This window comes from Sphaeramia orbicularis, chromosome 16 (assembly GCF_902148855.1).
Source record: "Sphaeramia orbicularis chromosome 16, fSphaOr1.1, whole genome shotgun sequence".
Lineage (NCBI taxonomy): Eukaryota > Metazoa > Chordata > Actinopteri > Kurtiformes > Apogonidae > Sphaeramia > Sphaeramia orbicularis.
Window position 1 is genome coordinate 14,273,435 of NC_043972.1, and position 24,015 is coordinate 14,297,449.

Below are 24,015 nucleotides of genomic sequence, written 5' to 3' on the forward strand. Positions count from 1 at the left end.
AAAAGAGGGTGAAATCACACAGAAGTGAAGGAGGAGCAGACAGAGGAAGAGCAGACAGAGGAGGAGCAGCAGGAGAAACAGACAGAGGAGGAGCAGGAGGAGAAACAGAAAGAGGAGGAGAAGGAGGAGCAGATAGAGGAGGAGCAGCAGGAGCAGGAGGAGCAGACAGAGGAGGAGAAGGAGAAACAGGAGCAGGAGAAACAGACAGAGGAGGAGGAGCAGACAGAGGAGGAGCAGGAGGAGCAGGAGAAACAGAAAGAGGAGCAGGAGGAGAAGGAGAAGCAGAAAGAGGAGGAGCAGGAGGAGAAGGAGAAACAGACAGAGGAGGAGCAGGAGAAGGAGGAGCAGGAGGAGAAACAGACAGAGGAGCAGCAGGAGGAGCAGGAGGTGCAGGGGGGACCTGGGCCATGGCTCCGCAGCAGGACTGGGACTCCTCCTCCCGGAGCTGAAGCTGGACCCTCCTGCGGTTGAGGAGCGGAGCAGACATGAACCAGTCGGAGTCCTGGCTCCTGGAGGAGCAGTGGAACCTGAGCAGGAGGTCCGAGGAGCAGCAGGAGGAGGACCCTAAACTTTTGCTGGGGATCGGCGCAGATAACCTGGTGACGCTGCTGGTGTTCGGGCTCATCTTCACGCTGGGGGTGGTGGGGAACTCCATGGTCATCACGGTGCTGGCTCGCAGTAAACCCGGCAGACCCCGGAGCACCACCAACATCTTCATCCTGAACCTGAGCATCGCGGACCTGTCCTACCTGCTCTTCTGCATCCCCTTCCAGTCCACCATCTACATGATGCCCACCTGGGTGCTGGGCGCCTTCATCTGTAAATTCATCCACTACTTCTTCACCGTGTCCATGCTGGTCAGTATCTTCACCCTGTCCGCCATGTCCGTGGACAGGTACGTGGCCATCGTCCACTCCAGAAAGTCCTCCTCCATCCGCGTGGCCACGCACGCGCTGATCGGGGTGCTGGTCATCTGGGTCCTGTCCCTGGCCATGGCCGCGCCCGTCATGTACTACCAGAACATCTTCCACGGAGGACAGAACCACACCTTCTGCTGGGAAGTGTGGCCGGACCAGAACCACAAGAAGGTGTACGTGGTGTGCACCTTTGTGTTCGGGTACGTGCTGCCGCTGCTGCTCATCTCCTTCTGTTACGCAAAGGTAAGAACGGCACGAGCGCCTCTGACTTCCCCACGTGGACCCAGTGTGACCCCACTGAGATAAAGTGTGTCTGCGTGTCCTCTGTCTGCCCACAGGTTCTAAACCACCTGCACAAAAAACTACGAAACATGTCCAAGAAGTCAGAGGCATCCAAGAAAAAGGTATGTACGGATGGATGGATGGTGCGTTCAAGGACAGAGGGTGTGAGTAGATGTGCTGTAAAGGCTCCTGCAGCAGTTAGAACGATTTAGAACTAAAAGAAAGGAAGAGTTTTTTTTTTTTTTTTTAAACAAATGTGTTAATATTTTAAGCTTTACAATTCACACACAAAAAGGGGGTGTCTGAAAACAAGATAAAAACACTAAATCTGAGGGAAAAGGTCCTGGAAACAGGTGAAATATCTGAGAATTTCATTTAACAAGATTCTTGAATTCAGATTAAATCTGTAAATAATCACATCTACAGATGGATGAACACTTACAATGAAAAATTAACTCTTAAAACAAGATCAATTATCTAATACTTCTAAGTTTGTTTGTTTTTTGTTATTGTTTTAATCTTGAAAACCAAATATTTGCAGTGTTTGTACATTTACAGTCTTTCTTGTTAAAGCTTTAGATTCACTGCAATAAAAGCCTGAACAAAAATAAGAAAATAAACTCATTATTGGGTTAAAATGTCTTATTTCAGTAAAATTATCTGTCAGTGCAGTGAGAAAATTACACTTATCAAGTTTTATTAAAGTAAGAAAATATTATCTAAGGACTAGACAATGATTTAGAACTAAAAGAAACGAAGAGTTTTTTTTTTTTTTTTTTTTAAACAAATGTGTTAATATTTCAAGCTTGACAGTTCTTGCACAAAAAGGGTTTGTCTAAAAACAAGATAAAAACACTAAATCTGAGGGAAAAGCTACTGAAAACAGGTGAAATATGTGAGAATTTCATTTGACAAGATTCTTGAATTCAGATTAAATCTATAAATAATCATGTCTACACTAAAAATAAGACATTAACTCTTAAAACAAGATCAGTTATCTAACACTTCTAAATCTAAGTTTGTTTTTTTATTTAGTAAGAACCAGATAATTTGCTGTGTTTGTACATTTACCGCTTTTCTTGTTAAAAGCTTTAGATTCACTGCAAAAAAGACCTGTACAAAAATAAGAAAATTAAACTCATTATTGGATTAAAATGTCTTATTTCAGTAAAATTATCTGTCAGTGCAGTGAGAAAATTACATTTATCAAGTTTTATTAAAATAAGAAAATATTATCTAAGGATTATTACCAAAATTCTTATTTTATGCAGAATATACTTGTTTCATGTCGTCATTGAAAGATTTCCTTTTTTTTTTTAACCTGTTATATATAGATAAACCTGTCTAATCCAGTCTAAATGTGTTGAGGGTGAACAGTTTCTGTGTCCTCCGTACTCATCCTACAATAATGGAGCTGGTTTTATTACAAATATTGTTTAAATTAGTTGTAATATGTCAGTGGTAGAAGAAGAGGAAAAAAAAATACTGGGAACAAGTCCAATAATCTGAACTAGATTAAGTCTGAAGAAGTAAATAAATGTACAAAATCGTCCACATTCAGGTCAGTTTATCTACGTCAGATGTCCATTTTTTGCAGCGTTCTTTTGTTACATGAACAGAACCTGAGTGCACAGTGGAACCTTAGTCTGAGGACAGTGTCTGGGATCAGAACGTGAATATAAAGTCAAATAAAATTAAATACATGCAGGACAGTGTTTGATAACTGTGCAGAAACACCCTTTTACCCTCATGAGTCTAAACATGTAAATGTCTGTATGATGTAAAACCATCAGAATGCTCTTTGAACTCAGTCTAAAATAAGTCATTAACAGGTTCCACCTCTAATTAAGGTGGAGCTGTGCTGTTCTTTTTCCAGTGTATATAAAAGGTTGTTATATTTTAAGGTAAAATACCAGTAGAACAGTCCTGTTGTTGGAAGGTTTCACCTGCAGCCGATGGTCAAACACATTCAGAATCTGTCCTGTGAATCCAGATCCGATCACTTCATGTTTATGTGGTGGAATAAACTCCACCCTGTTCCTCTGATGACATATGGGTGGAGGTGTTCTGGGGAAACGCCTCATCCACCTGCAAATGTCATTAAACCAGGGACCAGCCTCTGCCATATGCTCCCACAGATAGAGAAGACAATATTCGAACGACACTTTTTGCTTTTCCTTGAATAAGTTTTTTGTTCAAATTAAAAATAACTTAGATTTGTGCTTTAATAATATAAATAAACTCAACCAGACTGCTCCGAGACAATATTTATCCAAATAAAAATGGGAAATGTGCGATTATCTACAACTATGACAATAAAGGTCTTTTTTTTTTTATCCATCCATAATCCCCCACGTCTGTGCAGGCTTCACCTGTTTTAACTGTTTTTTGTGTTTTTTTAAAAACTGTTTTTATCTGTCTTATTTGCTCTCTATTTTTATTTTCTGACTTCCCTTTGAATCGTATTTATTGTACCCTGCCTTTAGCACTTAGAGCAGGGGTCTCAAACTCATGTTCTTTCAGGGGCTGCATTCAGCCTGATTTGACCTCCAGTGGGCCGGACCAGTAAAATAATAAGAGAATAACCTATACATAATGACAACTACAAATTTTTGTCTGTGTTTTAGTGAAAAAAAGAAACATTAAATTATGAAATACTTACTTTTATAAACTATCCAAACAAAAAAGATCTAAATAAGATGAAAAAAAAAAGAAATTACTAAAGAAAAATAAGTGCAATTTTAACAATATTCTGCCTTAACTTATCATTTCTACATGTGCATTATGGATCAGATCTACAAAGACACTAAACACTGAGCTTTTTTTTTTTTTACTTAATCGAAGATTTTTGTTGGCTTAATTCAAGATTTTTTTACTTAATCGAAGATTTTTGTTGGCTTGATTCAAAATTTTTTTCATAATTTAATGTTATTTTTTGCATTAAAACAAAAATTTGAAGTTGTCATTATCTATAGGCACAGTGTAATATTTTTCTCACATCAAAGCAAGAAGAAAATATGGGGTCATTATTTTTTGTAGGTTATTCTGCTGTTATTATTTTACTGTAGATCATATTGGTCTGCATGTGGAACCCGAACTAAAATGAGTTCCACAATACTTTGTAAATTCATCCCACGGGCCGCATTGGAAACTTTGGTGGGCCGCATTTGGCCCCCGGGCCGCATGTTTGAGACCCCTGACTTAGAGGTTATTAGACAAAAATGTACAATGCAAATAATCTATTATTACACTGGGGAACATAATTTTTGTTGCGTTAGGTCTGACAGCTGTTTTTAACTAATTTTTGGGTGCGGAATCCAAAACTGATCTCAGTTTTTCTCTGTCACGTCAAGTTTTTGAACTATAGGATCCCCGTTTTCTTAAAAAATATGAAAAATACTGTACTGAACAGATACGTGCTTGTTTTATAAACATTTTCAAATATTGACATACAATGAAATATGAAAGAAACAGGCATGACTGTAATGTTTATTTAACACTATTATGTTTTTACAAAGGATATGGCTACTGTAATCCTATGCCAAATCATTCAACTCGTGCTGATCAAATCCCCTATGAACTGAATCCTCGTGAATTTCAAAATCTGCGTCATTGCTGTCACTGTGTTCTTCAACATCACTCAGATCTTCTAGAGGAGGTAGTTGTTCGAAACTGGCACTGGAATTTCAGATGAATGAGGCATTGGTCTTATAGCTGACGGTAGATTAGGAGAGTCTATTTTATTTTTATTTTTATTGTTAAATCCTGATGTTCTCACTGAACAAAAGTAACACTGTGCAATGACCTTTTTGCTCTCGCCAAACCACGGGGATACCAAATGCCAACTTTTCACGTGTTCCTTTGGTCCACATCTGTAAACTCTTGACACACTGCTTGCACACTTTGTGAGGGGCTCATGGCTTGTCTTGATCACCAAATTTTACTTTAAAATATGCAAAATATGCTTGTTTGACAAATGCACTGATGTTTGCCCTCTGACTTGGGGGCCGTTTACACGGCGTCGGATTCAGTCGACTCCGGGAAGATTTCATCGCGGATTAGCCTTCTGTTAACATGGAAACGGTGCCTAGAGTGCCTGAATCCGGAAACTTTTGATACCAGGGTCCAGGGTGGAACGTTATCGATACGCTCCACATTTCAGCTCCGTGTTAACGCGAATCAGAGCGTTCCGGGGTAAAATATGACGTCACCGCATGCACGCGCAGCCAAGAACCGCCAGTTAACCCACTCCAGGCCAGTTGGTGGCGGTAATGCGCCTCCAAGCTGGTTTGCCAGCCTCTATGACACAATAAAGCTGCAGAAAAAGAAGGAACAACCACAACAACAATGGCCGGTTTCAGAACAACATACGTGCTGCTAACTGTGCTCAGCTCGTCTGTCCAGACAAAGAAGTCCTGCGTCTTTGTACGACCACTCGCCATTGTTGTTTGTAAATAGTGTTGTCTGCCTCTTCTTCTTCTCCTCATTTAAAGGCTGTCTAAACCGGAAATCGTTTGTGCGCAGGCGCGTGTTTTACCGCCACTGTTTCACTACAGCTCTACATCGCCAGCTACTGGTCTGGCATGGCCACTACAGCGTATTCAGCCGTCCTCGCGGACTCATGTTAACGCAGATCGTTATCATAGCGGCTTCGTCTTAACACGGAATGGTTTTATAATGCAAAGGAGAAATCTTTGCAGAGTGTTGCCGTGTAAACGTACCCTTGGAATGGTGAAACTACCACAAATAAAGCAAAAGCAGTCAGGGTTGTTTAGGCATTTACGACGAGAAGTAGCAGGAGCAGACATGATCTGGAACAAAGGAAATACAGGGGTTGGACAAAATAATGGAAACACCTTAAAAAATCAACAAAATATAATTTAATATGGTGTAGGTCCGCCTTTTGCAGCAATAACAGCCTCAATTCTCCGAGGTATTGATTCATACAACTTGTGAATTGTTTCCAAAGGAATTTTAAGCCATTCTTCAGTTAGAATACCCTCCAACTCTTTTAGAGACGATGGCGGTGGAAATCGACGTCTTACTTGAATCTCTAAAACTGACCATAAATGCTCAATAATGTTGAGGTCTGGGGACTGTGCCGGCCATACGAGATGCTCAACTTCATTAGAATGTTCCTCATGCCATTCTTTAACAATTCTAGCTGTATGGATTGGGGCATTATCATCTTGAGGTGAAGGTGTTTCCATTATTTTGTCCAACCCCTGTATATACCTATGTAAATAAAACACTAAGATGGAATAGTTACAAGCTTTGAAAACGAAAGAAACCCAGCATAAAACGAAATAGACCTTACAACGGTATGCCCATGGTTACAAGGTTAAGAGAAAAGCCAGCATAAATCCTCTTAATTCCTACTATGCTAGCTTTCTGTTTGCAGATATTGATAGTACTGACCAACTGGGAGCTGCACACACCTCTCACCACACTGTCTCAATTGTGACTGCACAAACAAGCTGCCACGTAGCTGTAGATGAGTCCAATCGTAATCAGCTGGCAAGTCTTACTACAGCTAATCAGTGGAATTTTGCTTATCTGGAGGGTAAGCTGTGGAGGAAAAACCTGATGTGCTAGAAAAAAACTGACTGCAATTTTGGAATCAGCATGCCAATTTTAGTTTTAATCAGCATAAAACTCTAACTCAACAGAATTTTTTTTTTTTCAAATTGTTCCCCAGTGTTATTATTAGACAGGTAGGTAGGTAGGTAGTAGGGCTGAAAGATATATCGTTATTGTATCGATATCTAGATACGAACATTCAAGATATTAATATTGAAAAAGCAACGATATAAACGATATAGATTTCCCCCGCGCTCACCCTGCATGTACAGCTCTGGAAGTCACAACAAATTTCATTTATTCGTACTTTATGTTAATGTTGATGACTGGCAGTGAGTTCTTATAAATAAAACTGCACTTTCCACATTCTTTTGTATGATGATGTTTGTATTTTTCTGAAAAATGCTTGGTTTTCACTGAACCCATAGTCATATCGTATCGTATCAATATATCTGGCATGAATATCGAGATATGACATTTTGTCCAAATCGTTCAGCCCTAGAGAGATAGATAGATAGATAGATAGATAGATAGATAGATAGATAGATAGATAGATAGATAGATAGATAGATAGATAGATAGATAGATAGATAGATAGATAGATAGATAGATAGATAGATAGATAGATAGATAGATAGATAGATAGATAGATAGATAGATAGATAGATGGGGGGCAGGTGGCTCATTTGGTAGAGCGGGTTGTCCAATGACCGAAGGGTTGTGGGTTCAGATCCTGGCTCCTGTCCACAGCAGGGCCTGGTAGTGCCTTGCATGGCAGCAGCCCACTGGTGTGTGAATGTGTGTGTGAATGTGAGGCTTTGTAAAGCACCATGAAAGTGTAGAAATGTGCTACATAAGTACTGACCATTTACTATAGATAGACAGATAGATAATGGAAAAAATGTCAGATTGATAGATGGATAATAAAATGAATAAAATTTGTAAAAAAAAAAAAAAATCCTAATGATAATAAAATAAGGGGGAAAAATGGACAAAAACATAAGCATCAAAATGAGTAAAGACAAATAATAAGTAGTAAAATTAGCAAAAAATGAAAAAAATGTGACAAAATTAATACAAACCGAACAAAATAGGCAAGAAAATGGACCAGATAGATAGATAGATAGATAGACAGACATTGTAAAACAGACACATTAACCTAAATAAACATGAACACAACCCCCCCCCCACACACACACAAAAAACACAATGTGTAAAATGTCAAGTACCCACAATGCAGTGCAGCAGATATGCCCCAGTATCCAGTGTTTCCACTCTTCAGGTTCCACCACATCATACACTTGATACAAAAAACTATCACCGTCACATTAGACTCATTCTCCATATGTACAAATATACAATAGTTCTGCTGTTTTCAATAAGAAGCTGTGTGTACAATTTTTACCCCCATATTGTTTTTTTTTACCCCCTCAGAATTCTGCACATGCTCCAAACTGTCGGGCATGTGCAGACACATGCTACTGGATGGAAACATGTAGTGAAACCTGTCGTACTGAATTTACCCGTTTATTGATCAGGGCTGTGTATCGGCAAGAATCTGTTGATACGATACAAATCCCAATACTAGGATCACGATACAATATATCATGATCCTGTTAAAAAGGCCATTTTTTGTTTGTTTCATTTTGGTAAATGATTATTTCCTTGAAGAACTGAATTACAGCAGAAATCTGCACAAATACTAAACACAGTTTTATTTGATCTAATGTTATATCACAAAATGTTCCTGTGTTCAAACTGAAATTCTGTTTGACAGACATTACAGGTTCAGATCCTGTTCAAATGTTCATATTCTATTAGTTCAGAACTAACATCAGAACATTATTTTAGTTCAATCCCAACAAAGGAACTAACATTGAATAAAAGAGTGTTAAATAATAATAAATAAAATATAAACAAAAAACTAAAATGAACCTCCACCATATCTGCATTTGAATAAATACCTAAAAATATCGATACAGTACTTTTTAATATCGATACAGTATTGTGAAATGAAATATCGCGATATATTGCAGAGCCGGTATTTTCTTACAGCTCTATTATTGATCATTTCCTGGAGTAAATGTGACTTTATTTGGATATTCAAAACTACAGTGAACGAAGTCAAGTGTTTTCCTTTCTTTTTATATAAATGCTTTTGTGGTTTGGTTTTAATGTTATATTTGAAATACATAAACAAACTAGAAGCACTCGGACAGCGCAGACCTCTGCCAAGGCTGATCAGTGGCCCCCCCCGTGGGCCCCCCCCCACCCCTGATCACCACCAAAATTTAATCATTTCTTCCTTATCCCATTTCCAACAAACCCTGAAAATTTCATCAAAATCTGTCCATAACTTTTTGAGTTATGTTGCACACTAACGGACAGACAAACAAACAGACAGACAGACAAACAAACCCCGGCAAAAACATAACCTCCTTGGTGGAGGTAACAAACAAAGAAACAAACAAAGAAAATAATATAGGTCATTTAGCGTTAGTGCTGGTCCTCTACTGCCGTCATCCGTCCGTCCGTCCGTCTGAGCTCATCTCCTCCAGTGTCTGAACAGCCTCAGCCTTGTGCTTTCAGTGCATCCTCCATCACACCAGGGTCATCAACAATAGAAGCTGCAGCAGGAATTCCACAAATGCAGCTGATTTATGGAGTCGACTCCATCTGATGCACACTGACACTGACTGAAGGTTTTACTGACACCATCACATAGAAAAGACCTGCTGCAGCTGCTGGGAAATTACAACTGACGGGAGAAGAATGTGTTTGAAAGCACCGAGAATAAATCTGAAACACAGAACTGCGGTCATCTGTCAAAATAAAAACTAAACTGCTGCACATTTACGTTTGTATCTGGACGTCAGTGGGTGAACTCAGTCGTGTTGATGTCATTTTCTTTGCTCAACGTATGATTACATGATGAGTCAGAAACCTTTGTTATCTAGACCAGGGGTTCTCAGCTGGTTGGTGGGTCGTGACCCTTCAGTGGGTCTTAAACTCAGGTCTGACACCGACTCTATCAGATCTGGTTTGACCTCCTTTGGACTAAAACCTCAGTGGGTTTGATTCTTCAATAAGTGACTGAATGAACTTTGAATTTAACCGAGTTCACTCTTTAGTTTGGGTTCAAATGGACCTAATTTAGTGTTAAAGGGAATATTTCCATATTTAGATAGAAATATTCACATCTATATGTCCATATATGGGCAGCCATGGCTCAGGAGGTAGTGCGGGTCAGCCAAAAACTGAAGGGTTGGTGGTTCAAATCCCACTCTGTCCTAGTCATGTGCTGGTGTGTATTGACAAGAATGTGGTGATACAATATTAGGATTATGATACGATACAAATCATGATACTGTTACAAAGGCAATTTTTCTGTTTCTTTTTTGTTTTTTTTAAAGATTATTTCCTTAAAGAATTGAGACCAGAAATCTGCACAAATACTAAACACATTTGTATTTGATCAGAACAGGATCTGACGCTATATAACAACATTTTTCTAATTCCCCTAGTTTCCAAAGGATCTACCATCTGCCTCTCAGACAGAAAAAAAGTGCTTTTAGGATGCTACAAATAACCATTATTTAATAAAACAGTGTTAAATACTAAATAAAATATAAACAAAAACAAAAATGAACCTCTGCCATATCTGCATTTGAACAAATACCTAAAAATTTCGATATAGTACTTTTTAATTTCGATACAGTATTGTGAAATGAAATATCACGATATATTGCAGAACCAATATTTTCCAACACAGTTCAGAAAAGGAATAATGTATTTTTCCCTATATTTAATTCACTGATCATGTAGATGTTCATGAAAACTCAGAGTAAATTTAAAGGTTATTATATAAAAATAGAGAAACTGAAGAAAAACTGCTTTCTTCAGAAAAATATATCATTAACTGAACATAAAAACAAGCCTCAAAAACCACTGTCATTGATCCAACTCCATGGGTTTTACTGACAAATCAATGTTGTAGAAGATGACAGTGTTTCCACGGTAACTACGGAGCCTCTGAACGTCCAAATGGGTCATATCTGATGACCATGAAAAGATGAAGAATTGTATTTGACACCAATTATTGACATGGATTGATAGGATTAGTGGATCAACAGGAATGAAACAGTTTAGATCAGTAGATGGGTCAGGTTAAAGGAGGACGTTTGGGTCCGTAAAGGTTAAAGGAGGACAGATACATAAACTGCAGTGGGCCGTGCAGTGTCCTTGGTGGAACGCCAGAGTATTTGTACAAATAAGAGTTGAATCGATAGTTTGGGTGATTCAGCAGCTCAGACGGTTAAATATAAGGCTGGTGACAGATGGAAGGAAGCAGGTTCTTCCCAGGGCAGTTGTGAAACACGCCCACAGACTTGGACCAATCAGACGATCCGAAACAACACCAGGTTCTGATCCTCAGTGAAGTCCTGGTGTTAAAGCAAACCTTTGACCCCTGGAAGTGGGCATCGACGGGGTGGTGTTCACAGCTCCTCCTCAGGGACATGGGACTGAAACTGGAGTCCACTGGAAAAACTCTAAATCTGACCAAGTGTTTTTGTCTCATTTCTAGTCCAAATATTTCATCACACTTAAAATCAGACAGAATCACCTACAGAGGAACTGTTCAGTGAGATAGAAGAACTGATTTAGAGACAATAGATCTGGAAAATCTGATTTCAACAAATTTTGATAGATTTAGATAAATTAAGATAATTTTCACCTGTTATATTAGCAGATTTTTTGGCTTGAATTTAGCAAAAAAAATCTTGAATTATGCAATAAATAAATAAATAAATAAATAAATAAAATCTTGAACTAAGCAAAAAAAAAAAAAAAAAATCTTGAATTATGCAAAAAAAAAACTTGAATTAAGCAAAAGAAAATTTTGAATTAAATAAAAAGTCTTGAATTATTAAAGACCCAAATGTCCACCTTTAACCCTTAAAGACCCAAACGTCCACCTTTAACCCTTAAAGACCCAAACGTCCACCTTTAACCCTCAAAGACCCAAACGTCCACCTTTAACCCTTAAAGACCCAAACGTTCACCTTTAACCCTCAAAGACCCAAACGTCCACCTTTAACCCTCAAAGACCCAAATGTCCACCTTTAACCCTTAAAGACCCAAATGTCCACTTTTAACCCTTAAAGACCCAAATGTCCACCTTTAACCCTCAAAGACCCAAACGTCCACCTTTAACCCTTAAAGACCCAAATGTCCACCTTTAACCCTTAAAGACCCAAACGTCCACCTTTAACCCTCAAAGACCCAAATGTCCACCTTTAACCCTTAAAGACCCAAATGTCCACCTTTAACCCTTAAAGACCCAAACGTCCACCTTTAACCCTTAAAGACCCAAACGTCCACCTTTAACCCTCAAAGACCCAAATGTCCACCTTTAACCCTCAAAGACCCAAATGTCCACCTTTAACCCTCAAAGACCCAAATGTCCACCTTTAACCCTTAAAGACCCAAACGTCCACCTTCAACCCTTACCCCCCCGGGTGGTTTATCAATCATTCACCACCCCCCCATCTTACGAACTATTCACCACCACCCCGTTTGTGTGCACCACAGCTCACTAGTTCACTCTGCAGACATGCTTGTGCATTAATGTATGAATTAACGTTCACATTTTAAAGAATTATTTACCAAACTATTTTTATGTCAGTACTTATAAAATATAGACTCACATATTTTCCCAAAACTCTGCTCACCCCAGCATCAAAACTCCCACATCTACAGATTACATACAAGTGTTAACAGAATGTAACATAAGTGACAGTATCATCAGCATAAAAGGGTAGTTTTAACAATTAAATGATATATTTTGCTGAAAAAGTCACTTTTTGATCAGTTTTGATATAACCTTGGAATTTACTTTGAGCTTTAATGAGCTTCATCTACATGATCTGTGAATTAAATACAGGATTTACACTGGAAAAACGCAAAATACAGAGGATAATGTCAGAATACATGGTGATAAATCACTTAAGAAAGGGTCAAATGTAGAGAAAAATTCATTTGTAAATTACCATAAAAATAGTTGTGGGTCTTTAACGGTTAATCTGTACCTTCATGTAAATACTGTACATATAAAATAATACTGTTCAACTTTGCCAAAGGCAGAAAAATACTGGATTTTTACACGAATGTGCAAATGTTTGACCTTGATTTATGTGTGACTGCCCTGGGATACGTTTGGTTCCAAGATAGTAAATAAATGTTGTTAATTAGTGTAATTTCAGAGGTAAAACCCAGTGCTCTTGAACTTCTGAACTGACCAAGTTTTTCACAGATTCAGTTCCGAATATCTAATGGATTAGACGACAGAATAATGAACCGGAAAGCGTTGGCAAAACGCCCACGGCTGGGTTTAATATAATTAAATCTACAAAAATATGATGAATAGTTCATCTGCCAGCGGTTCTGCAACCCATTAGGGAAAGACAAAGTAAAGTTTGGATTATTCAGAGAGAAATTACATTTAGATGCAGAAAAACGGGTCAGAAAATGGAATGGTTTAACGCTTTAACCCCTGATTAAAGGTAAAGGTTCACATATTAACCCTTTAACCCCTGATTAAAGGTAAAGGCTCACATATTAACCCTTTAATCCCTGATTAAAGGTAAAGGCTCACATATTAACCCTTTAATCCCTGATTAAAGGTAAAGGCTCACATATTAACCCTTTAACCCCTGATTAAAGGTAAAGGTTCACATATTAACCCTTTAACCCCTGATTAAAGGTAAAGGCTCACATATTAACCCTTTAACCCCTGATTAAAGGTAAAGGCTCACATATTAACCCTTTAATCCCTGATTAAAGGTAAAGGCTCACATATTAACCCTTTAACCCCTGATTAAAGGTAAAGGTTCACATATTAACCCTTTAACCCCTGATTAAAGGTAAAGGTTCACATATTAACCCTTTAACCCCTGACACATTATTTCTGCTGTGAATCTGTGTCTGTTTCAGGTTCATTAAAGCTGCTGTGAGTATGTGCTTGTGTTCCTTTTCTTCAGTGGCTTTGTTTTACTGTGTAAATAAGCCACAAACTGAACAAAACTGAAGAAAAAAAATAATAAAATAAAAAACTAAATGTAGAAAAATAAGCAAAATAAGCCACAAAATACCCCCGTCTATTTCATTTTGGCTTAGAGATGTTATGCTTTTTCTTAAATTAGAAAAGATTAGACTCTCACTACAAGGCTCCTCAACTAAATTCTTTAATAAATGGCAATCTTTTTTTAGATTACTTTCAATCTTTACAAACACTGCCTTCAGATTGATCTCTCACACCTCCACCCTACTGTATTTTATTATTGTTTAGGTATTGTTGTTTTTTGTTGTAATTTGTTCTGTCTACCAATTATTGTTACATTTGATACATCAAGGTAATGTCTAATATTTAAAAGTAAACACAGGTATCTTTTTTTTTTTTTTAATTTTCTTTTGTTTCCATTAGCTCAGTTAATATTCTTGTACACCACAGATTTGATACTGCTTGTACTTATTTGATTTTCTACTGCTCAGAGACTGTTGTGATGTTCTTATTTCTGCTGTTGCCCCTTCTCGGAGGGCCTTGGGGTTGGATTGGGAATGGGGAAAAATGATATAAAAAGGCAATGTATAATGAATGCATTGTAATTCTGCTCCTTTGTATGTTCTGTTACATTGCTCATAAAAAGATAAAATAAATAAACAAATAAAAATAAGCCACAAAATGAACAAAAATGAATAAAAATATTGACAGAATAATAAATAACACGAAAAAATATGCAAAAAATGAACTAAAATTAAGTTAAAAAAAAACAAAAAAACAAAATAAGTAACCAGTATTTGAATTTGGGCCCATTAGTTTTAGTTTTGTCTCTTTTTTTCTAAATCAGTCCAGCTTCTTTTTGACAACTGTTTAACTCCATAAAGCAGTTTCATGGTCAAAACTCAGTTAAAACACAGTGAAAAAAAAATAATAAAGGAAAAGAATAAATATGAACAAAATAAGCCACAAACTGAACAAAATTGAAGAAAAAAAAAAAAAAATAAACAATTAAATGTGGAAAAATAAACAAAATAAGTCTCAAAAGGAACAAAAATGAATAAAATATTTACAAAATAATAAATAACGAGAAAAACATGTACAAAAAATGAACTAACATGAAGTTAAAAAAAAAACAAAAAAAAAAAACAAAAAAAAAAAAAACAGAATACAATTAGCAACCAGTATTGTAATTTGGTTCCAGTAGTTTTAGTTTTGGTTCTTTTTTTCTAAATGAGTCCAGTTACTTTTTGACACCTGTTTAACTCCATACAGCAGTTCCACGGTCACAACTCCGTAAAAACACAGTAAAAAATGAATAAAGCAAAATCACCACAACACTGGAAACAACAGGAAAAACCAAAAAACACAAGGAAAACAGTGTAAAAAAAAAATAAAATAAAAAAAAGCCCAAACTGTCTATTTTTATAGTGAGTCGGTCTCACTCACTGCTCTGTGTTTTACCCCCCATTCCACAGGGGGTGGGGCTTGAACTGAGCATGCTCAGATGTCTATGGAAAGAACAAGGTCTATTCTATCAACACGACTGGAAATGTAACTATTGAGTAAACAGTTGAATTTCTATGAATATTTAAATAAATCCTACATTCAGAACGTGTCACCACAGACACGTCAGGGGTTAAAGGGTTAAAGCCTTTTATTAATATTCTGACTATGATCTGCAGGTACAGTTTTATTTGCTGCAGTGCATTCTGGTCCGTCGATGCATCAGACACAAACACCATGGATGGATGCTTTTCTCTTTCCCATTACAAGTGTCATAACTCTGATGTTTTATTAAATATTTCCTGGAAACTGATTCGGATGTATGTGAGATGGAATACTAAACATTTTTCATTTGCGTAAAGCGTGTTATTTTCACAAATATCATAAATTGCAGAGTACATCTTGTCCCAGTCACTGCTTTGTGTGCATGGATGGTTGTGCAGCTCTGCCTAAAGGACGCATTCATTTCATCTGTTTAATATCAAACACTGTGAACATTTCAACAAAACACAGACATGATGGAAAAATAAATGAGACTGAGTTTGGATCAGACGACCTGAGGCTGCGTGGGTTTAAGGCGGTTGGGGTCAAACTGTGGGGCGGGGATGGGTGGGGCTTTGGGGGGGGGGGGGGGGGGGGGGGTCATGGGATCAGTCCTGGGTGTGTTTTTTGTTCTTCAGGTTGGAACATGTATCAGGTGGAACTAATGTTTGATGTTCGGAGCACCCTGGACTGATTTTATGAACGGACACCAAACCAATCTGTTACCATGGTGATCTGTCACTAGACTAGACAAACAGTTTAGGTTTGGACAGTGGACAAGGACTGGACTGGAAAAGACACATGGACACAGGTTTGTGTTTTGGACCAGTTTGGACAGTTTGGACCAAGGTTCTAATAGTTTGGGATTTTTCATTATAGTTTAGTTTTATTTGGTTTTGACTTTTTTTTTTCTCTAATTGAGTTAGTTTGAATTCATTTTTAGAGCAGGTTTGAAAGTTTTTATTAGTTTTAATTTTTTTCTAAATGCTTAGTTTTAGTTTCTTTACATCTTTTCTCTTCTTCTCTGTTGTATTCAAATAAATCCCAGACAGGACTCTGCTGCTTTCTCCCAACTTTAGTCTCCATGTTTCCAGGTAGAGTGGGGACCAGAAGACGACTGGAAACCACAAGTGATGGACCATCAAGTGTCGTATGGTGCCGCTAGCTAAAACTGCTAGAGCGAAATAAATCGATATCAATCCGACATTGACAAAGACGAAAACGAAGGGAATTTCATCCATAATTTTTATCTGTTTTAGTTTTGTAAACACACAATACAGTTTCACTTAGTTATCGTTTTTTTTTCTTTTAATTATAGCTTTTATTTATTTCAGTTAACGATAATGTTTTTTCAATTCTAGATTTTGACATTTCGTTAGTTTTCGTTAACAATAATAACCTTAGTTTGGACTTGAATGTTCTCAGATGTCCAATGGAAACAGGCTCATGGACCCACTGATACTGGTCATATGTGCATCTGTGGAACCAACATTTGTTTGTTGGACTAAAAAAAAAATAAAAATATAATCTGATGTTTAAATTTATGTTACCTGAATCATTCAGAAATACTGTAATTTTATTGCAGACCAGTCTTGCATATAGTGGTGTAGGTTACACATGTCTGTTCTGGAAACACTGGGATGACTGACTCTGGAAAGTCTAGAGGGTTTGTTTTGACTGTGTTTGTGTTTATCTGTTTGGTTGTTCATGTGGACCACGAGTCTGAAATAAAGCCTATCTATCTATCTATCTATCTATCTATCTATCTATCTATCTATCTATCTATCTATCTATCTATCTATCTATCTATCTATCTATCTATCTATCTATCTATCTATCTATCTATCTATCTATCTATCTATCTATCTATCTATCTATCCATCCATCCATCCATCCATCCATCCATCCATCCATCCATCCATCCATCCATCCATCCATCCATCCATCCATCCATCCATCCATCCATCCATCCAATAATAATAACAGATTTTATTTGTAATGCATTTTACATTTTTGTCTAAAACCCTCTAAGTGCTAAAGGCAGGGTACAATAAATCCGATTAAAAGGGAGGTCAGAAAATAAAAATGGAGAGCAAATAAGACCCTCCAAAAAACCCCAAAACAGTTACAACAGGTGAAGCCTGCAGAGACGTGGGGAGATTATGGATTAAAAAAAAAAAGGACCTTTAGTGTCACAGTTGTAGATAATCGCACATTTCCTATTTTTATTTGGATAAATATTGTCTCGGAGCAGTCTGGTTGAGTTTATTTATATTATTTCAGCAAAAATCTAAGTTATTTTTAATTTGAACAAAAAAGTTATTCAAGGAAAAGCAAAAAGTGTTGTTCGAATATTGTTTGTCTCAATAAAAGTTGTAATTGCACCACTGTTCTAATGGTGTGGGGGTTGAGGGGGGACTGGAGGTTTACGGTCCTCCAAAGGGGGGACTGGAGGTTTATGGTCCTCCAAAGGGGGGACTGGAGGTTTATGGTCCTCCAAAAGGGGAGATGACAGAAAAAGACTGAGAACCACTGGTTTAACCTCCCAGACGTTTCTGCCGAAGGCCACAGGAAGAAGCTGAAACCAGTCACGCCTCTGTCTGCTGATGAATTATCTACAGTTGTACTTGGAAGAATGTAGGAACCGTTACCAGACTTTAACGTGTAATAAAGACGATCTAAACACAACTGACAGACTGTAGGAACATCTCAGATCAATAATGACCTTTTACAACAAACTGGATACAATCAGTCTGACATTTAACACTGATAAAAGATCAATACGAAGCAATAATTCACTGGAAAAGTGATTAGTTTACTCTTATTAGAAATGATGGTTCTGTAGTTTAACCCTTTAGTGCATGAATGATGAAAACCTCAGTCCAGAGTGTTTTTATTCTTCTTTAGATATGACAAAAAAAAAAAAAAAAACAATTGAATTTTTATGAATTATTTTTTTTGTCATGGAGTTCCATAATTGTCCACTCAGTTGGACACCACGAAACAAATAAATGTGTATTGAACAAACCAATATCAGAAAATGATGACAACTATGAAATAAAACCATCTTCTTAATCTGATGTTTTCTCACATTTGAACATATTTTAATACTAGTTTTTACTCACTTTATGGAGATAATATTGTGCAAAAAACCCAACTTTTTGATTAAAAAAACTGAACTGAATTCTGCTCCAATAAAAATTGTCCATTGATTTCCACTAAATTCACAAGCTATAGGGATGAGGGTTATTAACTGTCACCATAAATTCACTGTTGTTTATGTATATATTTCTTTCTTTGAGTTATTTATTATTTAGTTGTCAATGTAGAAAGTCCAGTTGTTATTAGGACAGCCCTGAAGGCAGAAAAAATATGGACGCATCAAGTAACATCGAAGGATTAATATCATTGGTCAAAATTACACAGATTTCTTTAGATTGGAAGAAATTCGTAGTTAATCCCATGTCGACTAAATGTGAGTCCATGCATCAGTGTCTGTAATGAAACTGTCATTTATATTATTACTGTAACTTTACTGGGACAGACGGTAGAAGGATTTACGACATATTTCTGGGATTTTCAGCATTTATGACTTCCTGTCGGCCATCTTGGTTTTGAGTTTCAATTGTAAAATGGCCAAAAGAATGAACTGAAGTATATTCCATATGTGAGCACAGAACTGAGACAACAGGAGGAGAAGGAGTGCATGGAACAGTGTCTGTGATTGGCTCTGGGACAAACCCTAACATCTGATTGGCTCTGGGACAAATGCTAACATCTGATTGGCTCCGGAACAAATGCTAACATCTGATTGGCTCCGGAACAAATGCTAACATCTGATTGGCTCTGGGACAAATACTGACATCTGACTGGCTCTGGGAAAAATGCTAACATCTGATTGGCTCTGGGACAAATACTGACATCTGATTGGCTCTGGGAAAAATGCTAACATCTGATTGGCTCTGGGACAAATACTGACATCTGATTGGCTCTGGGACAAACGCTAACATCTGATTGGCTCTGGGACAAATACTGACATCTGATTGGCTCTGGGACAAATGCTAACATCTGATTGGCTCTGGGACAAATGCTAACATCTGATTGGCTCTGGGACAAACGCTGACATCTGATTGGCTCTGTTACAAATACTAACATCTGATTGGCTCTGGTACAAATGCTAACATCTGATTGGTTCTGGGACCAATGCTAACATCTGATTGGCTCTGGTACAAATGCTAACATCTGATTGGCTCTGGGACAAATGCTAACATCTGATTGGCTCTGGGACAAATGCTAACATCTGATTGGCTCTGGGACGAATACCGACATCTGATTGGCTCTGGGACAAATGCTAACATCTGATTGGCTCTGGGACAAACGCTGACATCTGATTGGCTCTGCTACAAATACTAACATCTGATTGGCTCTGGTACAGATGCTAACATCTGATTGGTTCTGGGACCAATGCTAACATCTGATTGGCTCTGGTACAAATGCTAACATCTGATTGGTTCTGGGACAAATGCTAACATCTGATTGGCTCTGGGACAAATGCTATTATCTGACTGGCTCTGGGACAAATGCTGACATCTGATTGGCTCTGGGACAAGTGCTAACATCAGACTGGCTCTGACACAAACCCATATTTGGGTGCTGTGGCAGTAGACACTACCTAATGTTAACCATAAACCTCATTCCACCACAGACATGCTCAGTGTAAACTTGTGTGTTGCGACTTCTCCTCAGTTCCGTCAGTGTTGTCGTTAATCCAGTTGAATGTCACTTCTATAAACTCTATTTGTGCTTCTGTCGTTTCTATGGTGATCTGACATGTTTTTGTTACTGCTGATAATGTGATAATTACAGTGGTTAGTGCTTCAGTGGAGGCTGTAGGTTTAATTACACACTGTACACACGTCATTTATGTGTTATATAACAGTGTGAATAAAGGTCACATGTGTGCAGAGGAATGAGAAGGAAACATTACATATATATTCACTTCAGATGGTGTTCATAGATTTAGATAGATATTACACTAATATTAATGATGCTTTGGTCCATGGAATCAGTTTAATATTAGTATGTCTGTAATATGTGGAGACAGCAGATTAGATTAGATCATATTAGATCATTTTAGATTAGATTAGATTACTTTAGATTAAATTACATTAGTTTAGATTAAATTACTTTAGATTAGACTAGATTAGTTTAGTTTAGATTAGGTTAGTTTAGTTTAGATGAGATTATTTTAGATTAGGTTAGATTAGAGTAGTTTATATTAGATTAAATTAGTTTATATTAGACTAGAGTAGATTAGATTAAATTAGTTTAGATTAGACTAGAGTAGATTAGATTAAATTAGTTTATATTATTTAGATTAGATGAGATTAGACTAGGGTAGATTATTTTAGATCAGTTTAGATTAGACTAGACTATTTTAGATTAGATTAGGTTAGTTTAGATTAGATTAGTTTAGATTACATTATTTTAATTTAGATTAGTTTAGATTAGATTATTTTAGATTACACTAGAGTAGATTAGTTTAGATTAGACCAATTTAGATAAGATTATTTTCATTTAAATTAGGTTAGGTTAGTTTAGATTGCATTACTTTAGATTAGACTAGGTTAGATTATATTAGTTTAAATGAGATTATTTTGGTTTAGATTAGTTTAGTTTAGACTAGATTTGATTAGTTTAGATTAGTTTAGATTAGATTTGGTTAGATTAGTTTAGATTAGGTTACTTTAGATTACACTAGAGTAGTTTAGATTAGGTCAATTAAGATTAGATTAATTTAGTTTAGATTAGGTTAGGTTAGGTTAGGTTAGGTTAGATTGCATTATTTCAATCTATTATCAGAACAGGATCTAATGTTATACCAGATTCAGATCCTGTTCCAAAGTTCATATTCTATTAGTTCAGAACTAACATCAGAACAGTATTTTAGTTCAATCCCAACAAAGGAACTACCATTATTGAATAAAAGAGTATTAAATAATAATAAATAAAATAGAAACAAAAAACAAAAATGAACCTCCACCATATCTGCATTTGAATAAATACCTAAAAATATCGATACAGTACTTTTTAATATCGATACAGTATTGTGAAATGAAATATTGCGATATATTGGAGAACCGATATTTTCTTACAGCCCTAGTTATGACAGATTTAGACATGATTAGACCTTCATACACTCCAGTCTGGTTCATGGATCTCCTCTTCCTCCTCCCTCTCTTCTTGCCCCCCCCCTCTTCAGACTGCCCAGACCGTCCTGGTGGTGGTGGTGGTCTTCTGCCTGTCCTGGCTGCCTCATCATGTGGTCCACCTGTGGGTGGAGTTCGGGACCTTCCCCCTGAACCAGGCGTCTTTCGTGTTGCGAGTTGCCGCCCATTGCCTGGCGTACAGCAACTCCTCAGTCAACCCGGTCATCTACGCCTTCCTGTCGGAGAACTTCAGGAAGGCCTACAAACAGGTGTTCAAGTGCCAGATCGGCGCCGGTGACTCCCCATTGAACGACATCAAAGCCGTTCGCAGCAAAGCAGAGACTCCGCCTTCCACCAACTGCACCAATGTGTGACAGAGGGGGGAGGGGCTTTAAAGGACGACGCCGTTGGAGTCTTGTCTGGACTATTTGAACTGGAGCTCTGATTTGACTGTTCCACATCAGCGCTGTCAGTTCTGTTTGAGTCCAGATGAAGGACGTGATCACAGTTGGATCAGCTTCAGTTTCAGAATGAGTCTGAAACTTTGGAAAATGATCCTCCTTCTATGTTTAATGGTCAAATTTTATGGTTTTAACCCATGAAGACCCAGAGCTGCTTCTGTGGCAGCTCCCAGCTGAAGTTTTCTCTATATTTAACCTTTTCTTAAGTGATTTATCACCATTTATTATGATTTTATCCTCTGTATTTTGCATTTTTTTCAGTGTAAATCCTGTATTTTCTATATTTAATTCACTGATCATGTGGATGTTCATTAAAGCTCAGAGTAAATTCAAAGGTTATTTTATCAGAAACAAAGAAAATGGAACAAAAAGTGAGTTTTTCAGCAAAATATAGGGATCATTATTTAATTGTTTAAACTACTCTTTTATACTGATGATACTGTCACTTATGTTACATTACATTAGCATTTATTTGTGTCCATTTATTTTTGTATTTGTCACTTTTTATGCAAAAGATTTCATTAACTGAACATACACCCAGTGTCCATCCACTGTCATTGATCCAACTCCATGGGTTTGACTGGTTTACATCCTGCAGATATTCCAGTTGGACCTGCACAGAGGTTTTATTATTCACTTCAAGGGGTAAATAGATTAGTACATCATCTGCAAAAGAAAAAAAGTGGATGTTCTTTGTAAAAATGGAACCCATTGGAAGTATATACAAAGAAAACAGGACCCAGAATAGAACCCTGAGGCTCCCCAAAGCTTTCAAATTCAATTGTTATTATATCAAAACAGAGAAAACTGAATAAACAGTGTCACGTTCAGTCCAATCCATCAATAACTGAACATAAACCCAGTGTTTCCATCCACGGTCATTGATCCAACTCCATGGGTTTTACAATCTCATTTTCTTTATTTGGTTTAATTTTACATTGTATTTTTAATATTATTTGTTGTTGTTCAGTTTGTGGCTTATTTTGTTGATTTATTATAAATTTTTGTTCATTTTATTGATCACTTTGGCTGTTTTCGTTAATTTTGTTGCTTATTTTATTCTTTTTTGTCAATTTTTTTCCATATTTTTTCCACATCATTTATTATTTTGGAGGTTTTTTTTATTCATTTTTGTTCATTTCCATCCACTGTCATTGATTCAACTCCATGGGTTTTACTGGTGAATCAGTGTTGTAGAAGATGACGGTGTTTCCACGGTAACTGCAGAGCCTCTGAACGTCCAAATATGGTCATATCTGATGACCATGAAAAGATGAAGCGTAGTATTTGACACAAATTATTGACATGTGTTGATAGGATTAGTGGATCAACAGGTATTAAACAGTTTAGATCAGTAGTTGGTTTTGGATGTTTGGGTCTTTATGGGTTAAATATGAAATCAAACTCCTTTTAATTTGTCGACTATTTCCAGTAAAATCCAGAGCTGAGCTGAAATAAACCTGCAGTATGAACAGGAACGGTTGCACATGTATAAAATTAAACCATCGTCATTGGACTCTGCATGACCGTATTTGAACAGACGTGGCTGTAAATATTACAGACTAAATCTGATATTTGCTTTTGGCTGTCAGAGCTTTGTTCCATATTTGGCTGCTGTGCTATTTTTCCAAATCGTGTTGTGCTGTTGGACTCGATGCTTGTTGTGCATCCTTGAAAACACTCAAAAACAGGGTTAGTTCAGGTTCCACAGTCAGTCCAATTTCATCTCAAATGGGTCAAGAAGACCAGTAATGGATTAGCATAATGACAACTCCGAATTTTCTATTTGTTTTAATACAATAAATCCAATCCAACTTTATTTGTAAAGCACTTTAAAACAACCACAGTGGACCAAAGTGCTGTACAGAAGGATAAATAAAAAACAAAATAACAGAGTAAAATACAAGAATAGATTAAAAGACATAGAACTGTAAAATAAATAAATAAATAAATAAATAAAT

At 37.0% G+C, this 24,015-nt stretch overlaps 1 protein-coding gene across 1 annotated transcript; it reads left to right on the forward strand.

Annotated features, from left to right (window-relative positions):
• Window positions 1-325: 325 nt before the first annotated feature.
• LOC115434859 (galanin receptor type 1-like) lies at window positions 326-22,240 on the forward strand. Its single transcript, XM_030156982.1, has 3 exons — window positions 326-1,160; window positions 1,256-1,321; window positions 21,647-22,240. Exons 1-3 carry the CDS (start codon window positions 486-488, stop codon window positions 21,965-21,967), a joined length of 1,062 nt encoding a protein of 353 aa, XP_030012842.1. The 5' UTR covers window positions 326-485; the 3' UTR covers window positions 21,968-22,240.
• Window positions 22,241-24,015: the final 1,775 nt, after the last annotated feature.